This window comes from Mesitornis unicolor, unplaced genomic scaffold, assembly GCF_000695765.1.
Source record: "Mesitornis unicolor isolate BGI_N332 unplaced genomic scaffold, ASM69576v1 scaffold10113, whole genome shotgun sequence".
NCBI lineage: Eukaryota > Metazoa > Chordata > Aves > Mesitornithiformes > Mesitornithidae > Mesitornis > Mesitornis unicolor.
Window position 1 is genome coordinate 1075 of NW_010173997.1, and position 22919 is coordinate 23993.

Here is a 22919-nt window from a genome sequence, read left to right on the forward strand (position 1 = left end):
AGGTAAAGGTACATTTTAGGCAATATGTGACTTTTGGGGCTATCCAGCTTGTGTGTTGCTCTGCATAAATTTACCAGTGGAAGGTCCAAGAAAAATGCAGGGAACTTTTCTACTGTATTCAGTATTAATTACAGTAGAAACTGATAAATATAAAGCCATAGCCACGAGCTTCCTGTTCCGAATCATTTTTGTGACACTGGCAAGCCAAAATGATACCGTTTTTGCAGGCCTCACTCTCACGCATTGGCTTGACGTGGAAGGCCTGAATATACAAGAAACCCGGGGCTTCTCTGCATAAAGTAAAATTCAAAAGAAAAGTGCTTGTTTTTTCCTGGCGCCTGTCGTTACAGTGTGTGTATTTCTGATCTTGCGTTGCAGAGTCTGCTGAATGGATTAATGTGTTACAAACCCGATGACCCAATTGAATATTTGGAAAGCTGTCTGCAGAAAGTGAAAGAGCTTGGAGGGTTGGAAAAAGTGAAATGGGACACTTTTGTCAGCCCAGAAAAGAAGACCCTGCCTCCACTGAATGGAGGGCAATCCAGGAGGTCTTTTTTCAGGAATGGTAATGTATTAAGTATAAAAATGATTGTATTTCTTGTACTGTGGGTGGCTTTACATCCTCTACTGAATTATTTGATATTTACTTCTGTAGCAGATCATGCTTCATTCCGATTTTCCTTAGGAAAAGGACTCAAGGATTCTGTTTCCTTGTATTTTGGCATTTGTTTTTCTCCTCTCATAACAGGAGGAAACTGTGATAATTTCGCAGCCTAATGATGGATGTTTGCTGTGTAAACGTTTAACACATTAGTGGAGAGATTTCTTGTATCCTACCTAGAATATCTGCAAAGATTGGGCCAAGCTGACTCAGTCCACTTGGTTTGTATTTTCAGTTGGTCCTTGTGGATGACATATGAAACAACTTAATGCAGTTACGCGGTTGTTTTTCTAGTTTATATTGAAGACACATGGTAATGTACTCAATACAATGTAAATAATGAATTCTCAGGAAAAGGCGCGTCTCGTAAAATGTAAGCAAATGTTACACCAATACCTGTAATTATTTCATTTGCAATATTAACAGAGAGTAATTAGCTCATCATTCAGTTGCCATAGTTATTCTTCCTTGCCATCCAGCATTTCATTAAACTAATTAGCAAAAACAGTATCTCCATCTCTGTGTACAGCATCTCTCACCAAAAGAGTCTTGTTTAATAGCAGAGGTGATCTGCACGGTACAAGGCTTTTCTCCGCAGAGGCCACTGCTGAACTCTGGGTGCTCTGGGCAGGTTTTCACAGAAAAGCTGATGTGCTTGTAAAGAAATATCACAGAAAACTGACTCTCAGTGGTTCCAGTTTAGTAAATCAGCTAAATAGAGGCAAGGATATTTAATATAGTAACAGCAAGCACATTGTAAAATTAGGAAATATTTATGTTCATTTATTTATGTTCACTTATTTAAATTTGTGTACACCGTAGATTTGAGTTTTCTGTGCATTTCCACAGTTCTCAGTTTATCTTACTATTTTACAGTGATGCCTGATAATTCCAACTTCCCATACCGACGGTACGACCGGCTCCCTCCAATCCAGCAGTTTTCGATCGAAAGTGACACCGACCTCTCTGAAACTGCCGAGCTGATTGAGGAGTACGATGTATTTGATCCTGCGAGACCTCGACCAAAAATTATCCTTGTCATAGGTACGAAGGCAGAGTCATTTTGACAAGATTTTATGTGCCTGTATGTATTTAAATACAAGTTTTCCATCTGCTGTAGCGAGTGGTGCAGCCCAATTAGAGTGTACAGAAGTGAAGTTGTTAGTGCTGAGGATACAGCATCCCAACTGCAAGCATGTGAGGGGTTGCAGGGAGCGCCTGTGGTCGTGTTTGGTAGACTGGATGCCTGTTAGAGCTCTTCAGGCTCTCCATCTGTTGGAGAGCTCTTGGTTTGCTTATGGAGCACATCTGCTGGTTTGATTTAATCTAAACCAAACCCAGCTCATGCATTTTGAGAGAGCTCCACCACGTGAACCAAAGTGCTCTTCCAAAGTGTGCTCCGGGTCTGAACTAAAACACAGTTGTAGATGTACTCAAAGCTCCGCATAAGAAAAGGATATTTAAAGATATTGGATAAGCCAGCTCAAAAAGGTGATAGGGAGCTGTTGTCCTCTATATTTATAACCTTGAAAACTGATTGGTATGTGCAGCTGGAGTGAGCGTACACGGTCACGAGTCCATTGCATTGATAAATTAATCCCCAGCTCTATTTGGCAATTGAATCCTGTGCCATGGAGAGTGAGTGATCAGCTACCGTTACTGAATTGTGCTCTCTCCCCAGGTTCTCTCTTGTGTGCTTTTTCGTGTCCTTTCTAAGCAACTTGTGGTTTCCAGTCTCAAACAAACATACTGTTTATTAAGAAATAACTGCAGTTTAAGTCTCTATCAATGTTTGATTCTGTTATTCTGAATTTCAGTTCTTTGAACTGGTTTCCTTGTCAAGTGGAATAGTTGTCTAGTTGTTTGTTGTTTGAAATTTTACTGCCAGGCCTAATTCTCTGAGTCTCTGGACTGTTCAAACAGTTACAGCACAGGTGCCAGGTGATGGAGAATCACATTTTCAGTCTATAAAGCCTGATTTATATTAAAGAGAGAGATTGCTTCCATAACAGAGAATAGTAGGTAGTATAGTAAAAGAGAATAGAAATGTCTTCTGTGTTTTATAGAGTGGGATCTCTAAGAACAGCGTGTACTCAAGGCTCTGCATCCAGCAGTTCTCAGCAATGGGGTATTGGAATGTATTGAAAACAGAAAACCAGGCATTTTCCTAGATGTCTGTGGTATGCCAAAAGAACTGCTTAGGCATTCAGATTTTCTTAATCTTTTGTTTCAGAATTACAAATCTCAACACACAAATCTCTCTGTGCATCATTGAACTATAGCGCTTGCGTTAGACGGAGAAATAACACATGCCTTTCTTTCACCTTAGTTAATCAGCTGGCCTCCCCTTTGATAAAGGAGACAAGACTGGCTCCTTTTCAGGGACCACAGAAGGCTCTTAATGTGTTTAAATCCATGTAGCTCTATTGCAGTAGGGTCATGAATGAATCTAGGTGAAACAGAGATTGGCTTTCACCTCTGCAACTGAGTGCAGGGGTATTTGAAGTGAAATCCTTGAACAGACTGTGGGTTTTACAGAGCTTTTCTTTTCCCCCATCTATACAGGGAACATTATAAACATTCCACAAAGGCTATTTTCAGGTTTATTTTCCAACTGAGTTTCTCTGAATGTGTCTATTACAGTGTGATCTGATAGAAACAATTCTATACGTAGCTTAGCAGCTCTTGTCCAATTTTCTACAGTGTCAAGAAAATTTCTCCCAAGTTCAACTTTCTGTTGAGAAAGCACATCAAAACACAAACTGGAAAGAGTAAAAGAATAACTAACGTAGTGAATGAGAGAAAATGAAAGAGAAAATTATACTATTATTTTCAAGAGGCAAATATTGTACATACAAAAAAATATGTTGCCTATTTTTCAGTTTGCACTGTTGGGGACTGAAATGAATTGAAGTTAAAGTCCTGTCTTCTGCTTCACGTGTTAGGTGAATTTTTCTTTAATAATGCATTGGCCCAAGATCTTTTAAAGCATCCATAAAGGATTTTACAACTTTGCTTTATGACATCTGTCATCATTATCATGAACCAGGTAGCTCCAAGGCAAGAGAGAACTCACTTATAAAGGTGGGGATTTTGTTCTTTCTCTGTGTTTGTATTAAAGTCTCCTAGTGAAGTGTAAAGCTACAAAGCTGCAAAGGAAGTATGTGACTGGGTTTTAGAAAAATCAGAAGGAACCAGCCAGGCTGGCACACATCTGAATCACTGGAAAATGCAGTTTCTAAGGTGTTACGACACCAGGAAACCAGATTATGTTTAAAAATGGGCTTCCTAACATATTTTGACAAACACATTTTCACTACTGATACAGCCTGAATACAAAGATCCTAAAAAATTAATGAGCTGGTCTCATTAGCCCTGTAGTTCGATATGTGTTTAAACTGCACTTCATTAAAAATACCAGTTAATATGAAAAGAGTAGGTTTTCCTGCCATAATCAGAGTTTAAGGGCTAGATCAGAGGTAGTGCTGTCAGCAGTCAGCTGGACCATTGGTTTGTTAAATCCAGTCCACAGGTAGATTTTAAAATCTTGAGTCTTTTCAGAAGTCTTATTATGACCTGGATTTATTTTGAATTTACAACAATATAAGTAAAAATTGAAATTTTGAACTTCCGTTGGCAGAACCAGATTAAAACAACTGTTTTAGTAAAACTTTCTGGGAATACAAATGTTCACTTGAAACCAGTTAGCAAACACAATTTGAGATGCAACAAATGTTCCCCAGTCTAGACATCTTCTGAGAGATATGTAAAATAATCACACTTTTCTTGAATAATGCATAATCTCAGAATACGTGAAAAGAAGGAAAAACAAAAGTGATTTGATTTTGCTTTCTTGTGAGCAGTTTGTCAGCAGGATCTATCAGAGTTGGGAATGGATACATAGCTCAATAAATTGTAAGTGGGAAGTAATTTTGTCCTATCACTTTTATCTTATTTTATTACCTGAATGTTTCTCCTTAGATTGTAAATGGATAATCCCAGCTTGCTATAAAGGGATAGTTTTGGATTGAGGAAAACAAAATGCGTGAAGTTTATAAACATTCAAGAAAAGACTTCATTAGTTGGTTTTTTTCTGCTTGCAGATCTCAGTTGAAATAACTCAGGTGCCGAACTACAGCATTCTTTTTCTATTTCTCTTTAATGGCAAAGCAAAGCTCTCCCTAACAGGAGCATAAAGTCTGTCCGCTTCATTTCAAACAGGTTTTTTCAGCTATTTTACCGTTTTACAGATACTGCTATCTTTTTCAGTAACAGTTCTGTTTTTCTGGCATCTTTTGCGTCTCTGCTGGAATACAGACACTGTTTTCCTTGTCACATTCCCCGTTTCTCATTTACTGCAGGTTACCTATATATATTTTGCATTTTTATTGTTTCTGGAGTGCAACATAGTGTGTTTCAAACTTGTCTTGAGTCTCCAGGGAAATACACCGAATTTCCTCCCTTGGAAGTTTTGTGTCTGCAGGAATTAAAGACAGCATTGGCTCCAGAATGTTTTATAAACCCTTTGCTCCAAAGCACAGTAACAACCCACTGCCCCTTTTTTCCAGTTGTTAGGATTATTGCCAGGAAATAAAGCCACATAAATTCATACTAATAAATGTTACACGTGTATAAACGCACACATATAAGATGCATTGTTTATGTTATGCTCATTAGATTGCAGTATGGGGCTTTATATCTAGAGAGAGGGTTGCTTATGGAAACCTTTACAAAGAGTGAGCAGACTTTCCAGTAATGAATAATAATCCTGTTTGTTCACCTGGCAAAAGCTGCTCCGTACAAAACTGGCGGCAGTCACTGAGAAAGTAGCAAAATTAGCAAAAATCTGTGCTGTGGCTTTTAACTATGTAAGAAAAAAGCCACTGGGAATCAGTTAGTCCAAGTCTCCTGTCATTGCAGATTACCAAGAGCCTGTGATAAACTGTAAAGTACATGGAATTAGATTGTCTGAGCACTTGTACCAGGTACGCTTTTGAGACAGGAGTGAAACACCATGTGAAGTTGGCTGAAATGCCCTTGTCATGGGAAGGCTGAGCGTGCCATCAAAGGGAGGGGGAGAGCCCAAGCAGAACTGCGGGTGATTCCTGGTGTATCAGAGGCTTGTGTATCTACAAAAGGGAAGCATCCTTCCTTCTAATGACGAGAACAGCTTAACCATCTAAGCCCATTAGATCACCTAGAAGAACTGAAATGAAGAATAGCTGTAAAACCTAACATCATCTGCTGACAGAAGGGAGAAAGCATGTGCCTTTTTGGGAGAAAAACAGCAAGTGAGCTGAAGGAGGGAGAAGATTTTTTCAGTTGTAACCTTACAGTGCAGAGATAAGACACAGCTTTTCTTTCATTTCTTTGCTTGTGCGTTTTATGAACATCTGTAGCTGTATTGACTAGTTGGATGTGATGGATAAATGCTTATGTTTGCACTTACCTTAACCTGGCTTGATTTAGGCATTTTTGAACTAATTGGGTAATGCTGAAGCATTTTTGGTATAACTAAACTGTGGGCAAACCTGAACAATACACAACTTTCCCTGAGCATTGTCTTCAAATGGGTCCCAGTCTGAGTTGCAAGGGGCAGGTGAAGAGTTACCGGCACAGCATCAGGGCTCATTAGAACCCAGGAGGATGTAGGAACACAAGAGTTACTGCTGGTGACAATGAGACCTTTCCGACTTGTAATATTAGGGCACAAATTTGAACCTCGTTACACAGAAAGTGTCATTACTATATATGAAGAACCATTGTAGAGGTTATTCTGCAGTCAAATCTCTATTCATTATGTTAATGCCTAAAAGTTATTTATGGGAATAATACAGATAATATAAGACTAAATATAAGAAAGAGCCATATGACTACTAGCAAGAAACTCACTGTATCCATACTTACTTTCATTGCATTGCTGCATTTTTTTAAAGTTCATAGAAAATGTATATGATATTTTTAGTAAGTCTTTTTTATTTGTCTGTTGAAATAAAACATAATGGTCTCGCACACAATTCCCTCCAAAAATAGCTACTTAGTTTTGGGAATTAATATCAAAACGTTTGTTTTGGTTTTGCTGTGTTATGTTATTCAGTAACACACACTTTTCTGTATAGAAACAGTGATTTTTATCAGAACAGTTCCCTATTTTTACACACTAGATGCCAGTTTCTCTGTTCTTCGCATCCTCATGTCTTCTTTTAGTTCAGACATAGTCCATGCATTCTTGCTTCTGCTGTCCAGCTGACCCTCACTTCAGCATTCCCTGCTATGTAATGTAGCTGTTTGCTGTGATTTTGATACCTCTTCTGTGCTATATTGAAGGGTCTCCTTATTCTCCAAGTTGTCTGAACCCAACAAACTGCTTCTCCGTCAGATGCTTCAAGCAATGATACCAGAAGTATGCGTAGCTCAATAAAAGTCCTTGTACCAAATCACTATGGAAACATCTCAGCTGATTATTTCATATTTTTCTGTATTTTAAAATTAGAAAACCTCAGAAACTCAAGCGTATTTTGGGGCTGATTTCATTAGTTCCCTTTCATGACTAGTCCATTGATTTCATCGGTTTCTTTAACCAAGTGTGGTTCTGACAGGAATACGCTTCAGACCATCTGGCCCTGTCTTTGGATTCACAGAGCTCGAGAAGGGACCAGTTCAGTTGTCTTTTCTTCTGCTACAAATCAGGAAAAATTCCTTTGCAGAACAACTTTAGAATGAGGTTAAGTGTTTGTTAAGGTTTATTTTTAATTCACAAGTAGATTTGGTTTGTTGGTTTTTTTCACTTCATTTTACAAGCTGTCACCTTCATGATCACGTAGACGAGACCCATTTCTAATGGCTGGTAACAAGTCCTGCAACTGCCAGATCTGCTCTAAGAGAGGCTGGAAAATCGGTGCCGATAGCAAAGATTTCACACGTGGTTTGGTACTTTATGTGAAAGGTTAATTTGATGTTTTGCTTATAATTGACAATAGGTGGCCCAGGAAGTGGTAAAGGAACACAGAGTTTGAAAATAGCAGAACGTTATGGATTTAACTACATATCGGTTGGTGAATTGCTCAGGAAGAAGATCCACAGCACAAGCAGCAATAGAAAATGGAGTCTAATTGCCAAAATAATTACTACTGGCGAGCTGGCCCCGCAGGTACAGCATACCCTGTGTTGATGTTTACATGTTTACATGCTGTATTCATGTGCACCATCAAAACACCTCCTTTACAATAGTAAATAAATAACTTCTTTTCTCTGTGAAAGGAAACAACCATCACCGAGATAAAGCAGAGATTAATGCAGATCCCTGATGAAGAGGGGATCGTGATTGACGGGTTTCCCAGAGATGTTGCCCAGGCAATCTCCTTTGAGGACCAAGTAAGAGACTGTTTTTAATTTTAAAAGAACTTGCCTGTCTCTACAATAGTTGAACTCCTTGAAATCATCAGTCAGATGCCAAGAAAGACTGGATGCTATTTCTAACTGAGCATTCCTCTTTAAATCTTTGCAAGTGCATAATTACAGGTTGACAAGAGGTTATTCTTTTGGTTTACGTTGTGTTACGTTCTGTCTGAAGACAGAATGTTTTGTAAAAAGACAGTGTGCTAATATAACCAATAATTCAAGTCTCCTCTCTCAGTAATGAGAATTCTCTCAAGATGAAGAAGAAAGTAACATCAAATCCAATATTTTTTGTATCTTAGTGATTTAGAAAGGGGGAAGACATTAGATTTCCATATCTATTTGTTCAATTTAATCTACATTAGGAGAAACATACTTAAATCAGTGAGTATCTTTACTACACTTTTAATCTCAATTTTATTACAGTGCATTGGAAAGACTGGAAAAAAAATAGAGGTTAAAACTGCCCATGTTTTGCAAGTTTTTGTGAACCAGAAATTACGCTCTTTTTTTGGAAATTTAGATAATTTTGGTTATTCTAAACCACAGTTCTAAGGTTTATGCAGCTAAAACTGTGTGCCCGAGTCCTATTCAGATGTTGTTTTTATCCGTGTATTTTAAACTAATCTAAAAATACTGAGATGCAGTGGAAAAACTAACAGCTTATGTCATTTTCTGATCAGGCGCTGTTAACATAACAGCTATGGTCACAAGTAAAGGTTGCAGTTTCAGTGCTGAATTTCTGGAACGCTTTTCATGCCGAGCGTTTCAAAGTCCTCCACAATTGCTGGTGTGCTGCCATTTCTGTACTCTGAATCCTACGTGGCATTGCCAAGACAGAAGTAACAAAAGCAAGCAGCTAATGAGGCATTTCATTGATGTGCTTTTAGAAGGTATTATTCCGGGCAAAATTTAGAAGTCTGAATTCAGGAAATTAAAGGAAACAGACAAAATAGTTATTACGGAAAATAGCCAATGACTGCCAGTTATATCCCCTTATAATTAACGAAAGAGAAGATTTACTGTTTTAAACATGAAACGGCAGAATTTTAGGCTTAATGGTCATTTCCTTTGCTCATTTTTTTCGGTCCAGTATATTGTGTGATAGTGGGACTTAAGTGCATCTCTTGGTGCTGTGAATTTGCGCTGATGTTGTGTTTGATGAAAGAAAGGTGGATGCAAAACTGGAAGAACTCACAGAAGTTAAATTAAGTGTTTTGAGTTATCCTAGGATCAGATTCTCCTTCTGCAAAGGAAAAGCAGTCAAATAGCACTTGAACACCCATGATAGGGTCCGTTGGTAATACCACTAAGAAGTGGAGTCCAGGAGGTGACAGAAAAAGCTCGGGCAATACGGTGCTGTAGACGAGGAGAAAGATGGAGCCTGTGTTTCAGCCACGGTTGAACCCTCCCATTGCACTGTTCCAGTATACTTTTATAGTATTTCCTAATTTAACTTGAAATAGTCTCCTCTGGCAGCCTGGTTAGCTATTGTTAGCTATAGCAAACTACATGGAAAAACGTCTGATGGATGACAGATGATGGAAACCCTAACTTTGGCTCCTTTTTAGTATGTGCTCTTGCTTCAAGGATGCTCTAGATGGGTCTTTTTAAATATTTTTTTTTATTTTTTTAGAGAAAAGAGAGGATGGATTTAGTCATCTTAGACCTGACTGTATTCTCAGAAAGTTCCTTTCTTTCCATCTAATGGTATTTGCTAAATCATACTCTTCAAGCCCTGATTCTGGCTGAAAGATGAATATCTGAGCCTCTAAAAAAAACCCCAGAGCACTTCATATAGGGCCACCTTTCTATCCTATCTGTTCTGAGTAAGTGTGGGGAAGGAAAGAAGGAATCATAGAGCTTTTATAGCATCATAAGAAAGAAAATTTGGTCTGTTTAGTCTCGCCCTTTTTCACCTTTCTTTACAGCTGACCTCTTATCTGAGCGTACCTAAGGCCATGGAAGTAGGTGTACACAAGATGTACGTATTTCAACATAGAACATTTATTTAATCCAGTGGGATATGTTCAGTGTTTTATCATGGCTTTATATGTTAAAGAAATAAAATATGCTTGTTGTTTCTTTAAATTCTCTGTTTAGTAAGCCATAATACTACACAGCCTGTAGGAAGGTCTTGTGGGAAGGAAAGAGGACTCTCAGCAGGTGTGGTACCCGTCTTCCTTCACTGGATGAGGCTGACAGTAATTCACAGCATGTCAGGTTATTTACATTAGATGTACTAACATTTTTAAGGCACTCGGAGATCTCTCAATGGGAAGTGCCATAGAGTTGTGGAGAATCCAGTAATTAACTGTTGTGATAATTTGTGTAGGTCTGCAATTAAAGATGCTATGCGTGTTTCCCACAGCTTAGAAATGTTATTGCTTCTTGCTAGCAGTGTGTAGAGGAACTGAGCAGTCATTCTCATTAGCCAGAGGTGACACCATGAGAAATAATTAGTTGAAATCTCAGCAAAATAAGACACTTTATAATTAGAAGATCTACTGAGCAATGGCACAGCCTTCCGAAGAAAATGGTGAAATCCCGCAAAATGCAAATAGTCAAATCACATTATTCTGTAACACATACGACTTATTCTTACAAATACACTCCTGTAGGACACTGAGCTCTGTTGATAAAAAGTTCTGAATAAGAAATTGTTCTTCCTTTTATAATTAATTTTGTCACGGGTGAAAACTTATTCCCTTTAAGTCCCTTTAAGACGACTACATGCTTACGTACCTAAAACCAGCAGAAAAGGTTGTATGAAACAAGCTGTTTTAAAGGTTACATTTAGGGAAACTCTCAAAAGATGTATGAAATGTGAGTTACTATTTATTTAGCTGCTTTCCCTCATTCATGATCCCTTCACAGCTGTTAATTGTTGTGACTACAAGGGTTCTCAAATGCAACTGTGTCCCTGCAAACAGGGACTTTATATTATTATTTGTTCCATAAAGCAGCTAGAACACTTTTGGATTTTATGATGTCAATTCAAATAATGATGGTAAGTTTGTGTAAGGGTAAATAGAATATGCTGGCTTTCTCAGTTCTTTCAGCCATATAGGATATAGAGTAGATGCCAGTGGGAGGAATGAGCAGCAGGGACAAGGGTGACCGTTCATTTATCCTTTGTCATTTAAGTGTCTTGGGATGAGTATTCATCTGTAAACCCATGGAAGCTTAAAATAAAGAAGTGTTCATTTTAAAAGTAGCATTTCCACTGTATAGCCTTTCTCCTTTGGCCTTGTTTACACAAATTCCAGGAATATATATATGTAATAATACCAAAAATACATTGTGGGGCGAGAACGTGAAGGACAAGTTATTAAACTGAATGGAAATGGAGATGAGTAATACAAGATATTGAGAGAGCAGGTAAGGCTGGAACAGAAACTGAACAAATGTGAGGGAAATAGGAAGGCTATGAACAAAACAGGCCATGAAAACCCAACATCATTCTAGGTCAAGAAAACATGTCTGGTCTTTATTAGTCATAAGAAGTGTGTATATTGTTTTGTTACCCATATGCTGTTCCTCTTTATGAGGCGTGATGCTGTGGGGTCAAGAAAATATCTGGACCCAATGCACATAAAGGGCCAGGATGTCAAAACTTGGAGTAGATGTGAGCTGGCCACAGAGGTCAGTGAAAGGTGGACCAGGAGAGAGCCTGCAGGGCTTTTGGTCTAAGCCACATCATCTCCCTTTTCTCCACCGGTGCATGTTGTGAACAGTAGATGATGTACAGCTGAAAGGCAAGGCACAAAGGGCATAAAATGTGTCTTGCTCCTGAACAGTAACGGTGTAGTTCACTGAACACTGTTTACTGAGCCTTTTTGTTTATATTATTATGTGGCTTTCACTGGTAAGACCTGTGCTGAGTTATTGTAGAGAGAAACTAATTTATATTGGAAATTGTTTACCATATTAGTAGAGGAAAAGGAAGAGGTCAGCTAAGGTGCCTGGTTTCTGTTGCAGGGACATGTAAAATTTACTGTGCTGTGTTTGCAGATACCTTTAATCTAACAAATTATTTGTGCTAAAATAGTCCCTTCAGTTTTACGGTTCACATAGTTGTGAACTGAGACTTTATGGTATTGGAGGTTTTACAATCTCTTCGTTTTGTGAAAAAATCAAATATATATATGTCTGAATTCTGGTTACAGTATCTGTCCTGCATAACGTTCTAGTGTAGAAATACACTACGATAATGAATTCTTGTTGAACTTTGCTTGTAGTTGCTCTGGTACTACCAGCACATTTTATCCCTTTGACTAATCCAGAAGCTGAAGTTTTCTCTGGGAAATAATGTTATTTTTAGTAAACGAGTCAAAGCAAACCAACTTATGCTAACATTCCCAAACATAGGTATAGCTAAAAGATGACGATTTCTTCCTTGTTATGTTGCCAGACTCTCATGTGGACAGTAAGTTCTCAACGTGTTGCTAGGCAGAATTGTATTAAAACACCTTGCATCTCAGTGACTAAAGTGCCTGAGATAATGCAATGTATCATTTGCAGTACTCACAGCATTTCTCTTTCTGCTCAGATCTAGAAACCAGAAGTAACAAACACTGCTCCCAAGCAATAGTGTCCATCTGGAAGACGTGGATTAAAAAGCACTTTACACATCTGAGGAATTTTACATTTGAATTAAAGCTTTTTTTCCCCCTCTCTTTTATTGGGTTTTGTTAATACCACTCTTCCTATAATCCATATATTTTGAGCAGGAAGGAAGTCTCTAAGATGGCATCAGTGATGTTTTCAGCAGTGCTTGCCATCCAGCAGCAACTCTGCCTTTCTGGTCACTCACCTACACCAGCTTCATCTCTTTATGGCAGCTACTCATTGCAGGCCTGCCGTTTTCTCTTTGAAGACTGAATACATGACAAATAACTTCCAGAGGCAATACTGCCAATGGTTTTGATGGGGGTACTTTTAATAAAGCCCTGAAATCATGTAACTGTGAGACACTCAGCTCTCACTTTAAAACAACATTTCAAGCAGTCATGGCTGTGGAGCAAAACATTGAAAACTTTGAATTTTAATGTCTTAAAAGCAAATAGAACTGCCAGTTTATGTGTTTGTTTTAAATATATGATAATTTCTGGATTTTGATAGTTTTGAAATCCTCCTGCACAGTAGTGCAGATTTAATACTGATTTATGTAGCCTTTCAGTTGGAGCCTAAGCATAAAGCTGTCCCAGACCACAAATTTCTAAGGCATCCATTACCTATGCTGAGTGCAAATAGTAGAAAGGTGTTTAGATTCCAAGCACACATTCGAAAATGCCAAGGAGAAAATGGTTTATTTACCATTAACCTGTCAGCTTGAAATTCAGCAAGTCACCTACAGTACCAGCATGCTCAAGCATGCTGAACGCCTTCCTCTCCAGTAGCACTGCAGTGAAATGCCTCTGACTGCTGGAGTGAACTCAAATGACTTGGGAAGAAGAAGCTGGAGTTTGACTTTCTCTGTAATGTCTCACAAGGCAATAAGTTTTCACCCTTCCCAGGAGAAACAATTTCTCACTTCAGTATTTTCCAGTTAATTTAAATGACTGCTTTGGTTTCTTATTTTTTTTCAGTCATTCGTGCATAACTTTCCTTCTGATTTCAGTAATTCTTTCTCCAGCATTAACCGTCTTAGTTCCAATAGAGCAAGTACAGATGAAGATCCCTTAAAATATATGAATTGTAAGTTTTGTTTGTAGTGAAATGAAATGTAGAACAGGTATTCGAATTAATGAATATTCACTAATGAATATAATTTAATTACTTGATACAATAGAAAGACTATTTTTTGGTAGGAAGTATCTTGAAAATATTCTTGCGTTATAAGGCCTGGGTGACAGGACTATATTTGAAGAAGTAAAATCTGAATTTACATAATAAACAGTCAGTAAATTTTATCTGATTCTTTGTTTAAAATGTCCTTAAGAGTACTCATAAATGCACTACACCTACAAATAACCTGCTCATCTCGGCTGTGATTCGAGTTAATAAGTTAACTCCCAAATATATTCCTTATGAAAACAAATGAGAAATTGTGCTGAAGCAGAACAAACAATGTAGGTGGCACAGTAAGGGTGCTGGGGAAAACAGACTTGGCCTCTCACAGTCTCACATCTAAGGAGAGCAGGTCTGTTCCCCCAAGTTCAATGCTTAAACCAGATGTCTGCAGTCCCCTCCAACTTTGCCATCGGTGTTAGTGGCCAGCTGGCCCAGGGAGGTCCAACTTCCTGCTCATGCTCTGCAGAGAGCTTCTCTTAGAAAACCTGCCTTGTCACTGGCCAAGAGTGAGGGCTCCTGAACAACTGGTAAAATGGATGCAACCTTCCTGCGCATCTTCTTGAGGAGAAAGGAGCTGTTCTTTGGACTGACTTTTTGTTCTGCTAAAGACGTTTTTTCTGCGTCATGGTCTATGTGTAGTCTTCATTTCATTGCCTCAACTTCCGTCTCCCTTTTCCCAAATCTCCACTTCATTATTCCAGGCTCATAAGACTCAGGTACAGGCCCCTACTGGATATATGTACCCAGCCATCTGTATGAGGAGTGGGAGAGCTAGCACATCAGGGGGCTGCATTGCTGTGGTTCCTCTCATTCATTCTCCTTGGCCCTGTGAGTTTTGTATCCCTTTCTTAAAGCCAAGCCTGAGCAGGAAGCCTGTGGAGTGGTCTTACCATCATCTGTCTTCTCCCCTGTGGAAGCTAGAGCACTCTCCTGGGAAAAGCAGGCACTGGTTCAATTTTTGGCTGGGTAAGAGACCCAAAACCTCAGGTTTCCTGTTTTTCTGGACAAGGGCTCTTCTCTGCTAGCCAAACTAGCACTCATCCATTGCTGGTCCTTAATCCTCAGGAGAGGACCTGATGTTCTGAATTCAGAGTGGATCGAGGTGCCTGCTGAGCAGCTCTGAACCAGAGGTCTGCTTAGACCTTTCTTTGTAGCATTAGCATTTGTGTATACAGCAAGGGATTCCTGTTGACTAGCTGCCCTAGAAAGTGGAAATCTGAATCAGTTCTCCCTAAAGACATCTGCCTCCCTTCATCAATTATTAGGGGGGCTAATTACATCATCTGGGCAGTTTGCTGGAAGCTTATTTCTTGGGCAGCGTGAACACATTCAAAACATTACATTCAATCAGCAGGATTCATTCTTTGACAACATGATCCATGATTCATGCTTTTGCATTTCTAAACCAAGAAAAATCCATACAAACAGTCTAGTAACCCAGCAGAGATGGAACTATTAAAAGCAAATCAGTAGTTGCAAAGGAGAGCACCCATGCAATGAACATAAACTAGCTTGCTAGTAACCTTTACCATTAGGATAAAATGCCCCGTTAAATTAATGACAATTGTTCATGAGCTGTCAGTTAAGTCTTCTCAGGATTATCTAGTAGAACGTACCAGGAATTAAGAAACAGCATTTTCATCTTTTGCCTAATGAGGAAAAGTGAGAAATAGTGTAATCATCTAATTTCTAGCAAACAACCACACTACTTTCACTAATAACAGGAGACGCAGAAAATATCTCCAGAGAGAAGAGAACATCTTACCACTTACGCTGCTTTACGTCAATAACACCACGGACTTGCATGGAATTATTCTCAATTTACTCCTTGTTCCAGCTTAGGAAGGGGATTCAGACGTAAAGAGAGTAGGATTTACTTGCTAGTAAATACTGTTCTAAAAAATGAGAGGATGTACCCACCATGTTTATTCTGAGTTGATGCCATATGCTCTTTGTCTCATGTAAAATTCAGAAGGTTGTGAATAACCAGAAACCTGTCTGTTCCCATAGGCAAAGACTCTCCCTGCTGCTGAGTTCCAGTCAGTAAGCAGTCAGATTCACCTCCCAGAGCCCCATAGTCTTTCCTTGCATGCATTTCTGGACATAATAAGACCCTCTGCCTTCAGCACAAGATGAGCGTGTTATGGGAAATCAGCACGAAGGAATGCAGTTCTGTCTGCTGGTCCCCTACACGTTTTCCACAGGCTGAGTCTCAGAAAAACACTTACTCCGTAGTCGTAAAACTCAACAACAGTCAGCTCTGAGTTTAAAAAACAGGTTTGGTTTCAAATGCGTCATAAAAAAACCCCTACACATTTTCCACAGGCTGAGTCTCCTGTGGAAAACACTTACTCCCTATTCGTAAAACTCAACAACAGTCAGCTCTGAGTTTAAAAAACTGGTTTGGTTTCAAATGCGTCATAAAAAAACTTCTACTTTGTTCGAAGAAAAGCAATTTGTATTCATGTTTACGTAGGAGGACTAGATATGTTTCCAAAGAGGTAATCCCAGATGTCCGTATGTTCACACTAGACTTATATTCCAACTTAAGGTATTTATAAGCATGTCTTGCAGGCAGGCGCGGTTGAGGTAAGTGGAAGCAGAGTGGCTAATGAAAACAGGAGAGAAATATCAATAACATTTCAAGGATTTACCCTGAAGGTTGTAACTGTACTATTAGGTTTTTGTACCTATGGATACAGAAGGGGTAGTGTCATTTTGGGCATCTAAAACCAAGCAGAGGCTGTTAATTAAATGGTTTTCAGCTGCTTCCTGATGATAAAGATGTACATTCTACAGGTAAAAAGATTAATTCATAGAGGCATCACATCATCAGAATCTGCTTTGTATTTCTACCTCAAGTATGCTTGAATGTTTTTTTCCACTTCAGAAAACCTTTTAGACAATACTTCATTTGAAACTCGGCTCCGTGAACTGAGAATTTTAAACCATTGTTTTCGATGACATTTTATTTCTGTGAGTGAAATGCATTTCAAGTTACAAACTCTAGAGTGTCAGGAAAAATAGCTTTAGTTCCTGGGATCCTGATCCTCTCTTTTGTATTGTTGCTGTTACTAGTAAAAGAATTAAGAAAAACAACACTACTCAGCTCCTGTAGAGAACTTTCAATTTTAAAGCGCAATAGGAAATAATTAAATCCTAATTAATTCATTTTCCACAGTAATTACTATGTTGTACCTTGTTATTATCCTCATTTTACAACTAGGAACAAAAGAAATAATTGGCCCAGGGCATGCTTTCCCATTTTCTTCAAAAGGATCAGACCATCTCTGAAGCCAGTGCCGTTGGTGGGAACTGAGCCGGTGAGGACCTGCACACCTGATGGCGTTGTGGTGGCTTTCAGATCCTTCCCTGCCATGGGGCTGCAGTTCCTCAGCCGCTGCTTCTCTAAGATTGACTTTGGAAAGCTGCACTCTCGTCTCTGTGTGAAACAGAAAGAGGCTTTCGCTTTGTCTCCTTCCTCTTTTTCCTTTAGGGCTGATAATTTCATGAGAGATCTGTTTATTGTAAGTACTCCCTGTCAGGTTTGATGCTAGATGTGAAGTTATGTGATACGTGAAAGTTTAGGTCCTACACTTAGACCTACAGGAGGTCTGGTATGATTCACAGACCTGAGTCCTGGTAGATGCTTGTCCTGAAGATATTTGGGAGCAAGCACTGGAAGTGAGGAGAAGTCCTGCTTGGAGCACCTAAAGATTTCTTACCGTCTTTCTTCACTATTGCTGGGATCCACAGAAATGGAAATACAAATTAAAACTACTCACTTGCATAAAGTCCTTTTGCCCATCACTTTACGAGATCCCTGATTTGCAGTTATAATTTCTGAGTCCCTGTGTAATGTATGTTAGGAAGCTCCAATCAGCTGGATATCCTCACAGGGACTTGAGATGTCTCAGTGCTCAACCTGCTGCAGTGTGCATCAGCCATTCCCTTTCATGAGATGTAAAAGGCTGTGAAATCTGTAGCTTTTTTTTTTCAGAACCTGTGTCATAATTTCAGTTTCTTTACTACTGTATCTTATTTAAATTCCCAACTTTGGATTCCTCATTATACTTCTGCTACTAATGAATCAACCTTCATTTAACAGAGCTACTTTGAATAGCATCCATATTGCATGGAAGTCTAACACAGAAACTTACTTTTATAGTCTTTCATATGAATAGTTATGTGCTTTAAAGCTGTGGTAGTAAAATTAATTGTCATAAATAATTCATCCCATGAAAGGACAGAATAACTGTTAGTTTTGTATTTAAAATAGTCTGAAAAGGGGAGGAGGGAAGGTTACTCTGGTTTTGTTTACATTGAGGTAGGAGAGAGCTGCTCTCCCACTGACAGTTATTTAAAAAAAAATAGATTACAAGGTTAATTGTTTCAAAATCTAATAGATACTCATTGAAAATTACCAGAGTTTGTATTTTCAGGGTTTGGTTTGTAGTTTGTGTCCTCATGTCTCCAATCATCTACAATATGTGTAAAAATAATTCGATTTTCTTTAAAACCCTGTTTAATTTTCAGTAATGATAAAGAAGCCCCCATCCTGCTTGCTAGTGCTGCTTACCAGACTGTCCTTTATGTTTAGGCTCTGCTTTTCAGCCACTTCCTCATCTCCAGGTTGTACTCAGGCAGTGACCTCCTTTGTACAGGCTAGTGACCATCACCCCACTTTTGAAAAGCTGTAGTTGTTCCTTTTGACTTCAGAGGAACCTTTTAGTGCTCAGACTGCCAGGAGAAAAGGCCAGACTGTACTGGAGGTTGTGTTCCCTCAAATAACAGGAACTCAGCTAGGTGGGATTAATTTCTTTTTAAAACTTGGTTATTAATTTTCCTAATTGCCCACCTGTGAGGTCCTGACTATTCAGTCCAGTTGTCTTTAGGCAGTTTAACATCCTTGGGCAGAGGGACCTAGATATAGAGGGTATTCAGAATAATAATTGGTTTGTTCTGGTCCTCAATAGCAATGAATTAATAACAACCGTATAATGAACATAAAGCTATAAATCAGTTCCTTCTTTACTCAGAAGTAGTTAAATATATGTAGATGTTTTGGCGATATTTTTGTATAGCTGAAATTTGACTGTCAAATTACATAGTATCAAGCTGAACAAAGTTATTCTGTAGATGGGAAGGATCATGAGAAAATGTCTATGTAGCATTCTTGAGCGTCCACCATCATTTGTAATGTAACCAGATTGTGCCATTTCTAGAATAGTGAGCTAATATTTTACTAATATTAGTTAAAATCTGAGTATGGGGATGGGTGTGAGATGAAACAGTGCTTACCACACAGGCCAAAAAGGATAAGGGAAATTAAAATCCTCCTAGCTGCCACAGCCAACCTCTTGAAAAGTGCACTGAAGGTTGGGTGAGATTTAGAGAAGCAGAGAAAGCATTTTAAGAAACTGGATCCTAGAACAGATCTGTTTTCATCTGGTCCTAGGCATCAGCTAACTTCATAGTGGCTGCTGGATTTTCAATACCACCTTACTTAAAGGCTTTTTAGATGGAAACCATACGACCCTTTTCCTTCAGAATATGAGACATTTATATTATACTTTTTAAAACGATTTTAATTTTAGCTAGGGAAACCTTCTGGTGTCAATGCCAATGGTGAACGTAGTCTTGGGAGGGTTTCTGAGGTGAGGTAAAATTTTTTCACTTCACTTTTTCCTTAGTATTTCAGGTGAAACGAATCTTCATGTAAGACAAACAAGCTGTATGTACGCTATGTGTAGCATATCTGAGCCTCACCTAATACTGGAATTGCTGAGTCCTGTAGTGCTGGGTAGTCAACTTAATCACAGACCTCTTGAATTGCTCTTCCCACAGATCTGCACGCCGGATTTGGTGGTGTTTCTGGCATGTTCCAGTCAGAAGCTGAAGGAAAGGTTACTGAAGCGTGCTGAACAGCAAGGGAGACCTGATGATAACCTGAAAGCCACTCAAAGACGACTGATGAATTTCAAGCAGAACGCCGTCCCATTGGTTAAATATTTCCAGGAAAAAGGGCTAATCATCACAGTAAGTCCTTTAGTACATGCCTCTAAAAACGTAATTGCTGTTATGGTCCTACCTGGCTTCTTAGACCTTTTTGCTTCAAGAGCGGCTAGATGAGTAAAATTATGTTTTAGGTGTACACCGTGGTTACTGAAAGCAAACCTTCCGTTTGCTGGGAGAGTATTTTCTGCAAAATGCAGGAACACAGAGCAAGATTCATGAACACGTAGATGCCATGGTAGGCACCACGTCAGTTCTTTGCTGCAGGCATAAATTGCTTTGCCAGCTAGTTGCAAACTCTGCTCAGAAATAATTTGCATGAAAGAAGAGCTTGCTTTGAAGCACTGATTGCTATTCCAGTGCCAGCAGTTTCATCCCTTGCAAATAGTCATGTACTTTTTGGATGGTTGTCTTGAGAGGGGGGGAAAGCAGAAAAACCACATTCTAACAGAAAGCAATACAGGATCTTCAAGGAATAAAAGGCTGTTGACGGACTCCAGTAAATAAAGTAAATAGAAGTAAATAAAAAGTCCTTATACTATCTTACCATGGTTTAAATGTGCCTTGTTATGTGTTCTCTTACAAGGTTTAAAATTTCAGATAGAAATTTTGAAGACAAGAAAATTGCTTTGTAAATAGCCCACTGGGATATCAACAAGAATACTGATTTCTGCAATATTTGGGGCAAGAGAGTACATCATTGAACACAGAACATACCAAAACCTGCATTCATAAATAAAGCCAGGAGTACTTTGTGGAAGTTGGGCTGGCAAGCACTGCTGAAGTATTTCAGTGCTTAACAGTGACAAATTGAACGAGCAGTTGACAACGGTTGAATTATTGACGTGTTCTGAGTTACGGACCATGTCTGGTTGTAACTGCACAGAACTTGGTACCACATATGGTACCGTGAGAGCACAGATGGCCTATTTTGTTTCTTTTTATAGCCTGAATAACCTAGGTAGTTCACATTGGGATGTTCTGCCCACGGCAAATATGACTACTTCTATGTGCGGGTCAGGTTCATTACCAAAGCATCCTTAATTGCAAAGTCATCTAATGATGTTGACAGCCTTAATGATGTACTTCAGCATTTTGCTGAATTTCCAAATGAAAATCCCAGGAAACTATTGCATTGTTTCCTCCAGAGAGTATCTGTTCTGTTTGAGGATTTTCATCAACTCTGGAAGGATGGGAGGACTGGAATTCTTGGAAGTCGTTCTTCATTATGGAGGAAGTGTGTGCTTTGTGACATTTCTATAGCCTTTACAAGTGTGCTTCCTATGGAAAGCATACTTAGCTCTTCAGGGAAATTGTGTTTGCAGATAAAACATGTAGGGCATCTGGATAGAATTCCTTTTCTGTGATAGGACCTGTATAAGAGAAGGTGTTTTTCCTATTCAGGTTTTGTTTTCTACTTTTTAGCTCCATTTCTTGAGAGTTCTAAAGAGAATTTAAATTGCAACGTTCACCTTAGAGATCTCTTTTCTTTTTGAAGAAAGCAGATGTTTGTGGTGGGGATGCAAATAGTAACATAGCACATGAACATTATATTGCTGTCCACTACAGGACAAGGAAACCGCATATGCAGAAATTACTGACTGGCAACATGTCAAAAAAGTATGCGATAGGAAAAAACTTAGTAAGGTTTGAATTTATTCCCTAGCTACGTGGTATCTACTTGAAGTGTGTTAATATAATTTCATAGAGATCCTGAAATCTTCCTAGATTTAGTTGGTGTAGACACGAAGAGAATCAGACTTCGGAAGGGAGGCTCTGTGGCTCACCTGTCATTAGAGCTGCCACAGGGCAGTTGGGTTTCCCTTGTTGCAAAAGCAGGATGCATTGGTAAAGCCTGAGAGTCAGATGCATGAGTAATCTCATGGCCAGTGGAAAGAAGGATCCCTTTTTGTAGATGGTAAAGGCTAAATATGGCAAACCTCATTTCCATGGAATTTGATTGCACATGGAAGATACATTTTCCAGTTGCCTAAGGCAACTAAGTTAGTGGGGGATAAATGAGAGAAAGGAGTCATAAAAAGAGATGCAGCATGCCTAGTGCAGAGCAAGTAAGGAACTGAATATTTCCACAAAAGGACATTTTTTAAAACCAAATAACCTTGAAACAGAAAACAAAAGCTAAGTCCGCATAGAAAACTTTACACTATTAGAACAAGTTGTAAAATTTAAAAGTGTTTTTAAAAACGGTTATTTTGTCATCGTGTGTTCCTTTTCTTAGTGCTCAATTTATAGATCACCATTATTTGTAGAGTTTTAACGTTCTTCTGACAGCATAATTTCTTTTTATGTGTTCATTTTGTTTAAAATCCATTTGTCCAATGGGAAATCTGGTTCTGCCAACTTCCTGCCCTATTCCTTTAAGCAATCATCAGTGGAGATATCAAATGTTTTCTTCCTGCAAATGGCTTTGATCCCATTGTCTTCACTGATGAACTTGAGCTTTCTTTCGGTTTTGAATAAAACAAAGCCCAAACAAATCATATAATATATGATATCATATATAATTCATAGCTTTTCATCAGTGGAAAAGACAGAGTTTTCCTAGAAAGCCGTAGGATCCAGGAACCATTGCATTCTTCATCTTCATCACCACCTTCTCCTGGTGGAAGCCTTGTATCTCCAACTTGCCTTTACTAGTATGTATCTGTATAATACACGTGTAATATTAACACTTCTAGGTATATTTGGGGCACTTGTGCATGCTATTGCCCTACAGAAGGAGGAAGCAAGAAAAAAAATTGCATTTATCCTGCTAATTATAACATTGAACCTGGAAGGCACTGAAATGTGATATGGATGAGAGCAGTGTAAGAACTAGAACAGCATAAAATAGAATTACAGTAGCCTGATTCCTAGAGGAGTCAATCCTTGAGGCAAGGTCAGTGTTGACCAGGAGGGAAAAACAGGTTTACATTTTGCTTAAATCCCTGCCTGCACCGTGTCACTGCTATTCAAAGCTCTAAATCTCAGACATTTCTTCTACCCAGCATCACAGTTCTACCCAGGGAAAAGAAACAGAACCATTTGT

At 38.8% G+C, this 22919-nt stretch overlaps 1 protein-coding gene across 1 annotated transcript; it reads left to right on the forward strand.

Moving 5' to 3' along the window:
- Window positions 1-382: 382 nt before the first annotated feature.
- AK5 (adenylate kinase 5) lies at window positions 383-19894 on the forward strand (the record flags this gene model as incomplete). The annotated part of the gene is made up of 5 exons (XM_010180901.1): window positions 383-565; window positions 1538-1705; window positions 7642-7811; window positions 7922-8035; window positions 19703-19894. Coding segments are annotated over exons 1-5 (813 nt in total), but the record flags the coding sequence as incomplete, so codon positions are not given.
- Window positions 19895-22919: the final 3025 nt, after the last annotated feature.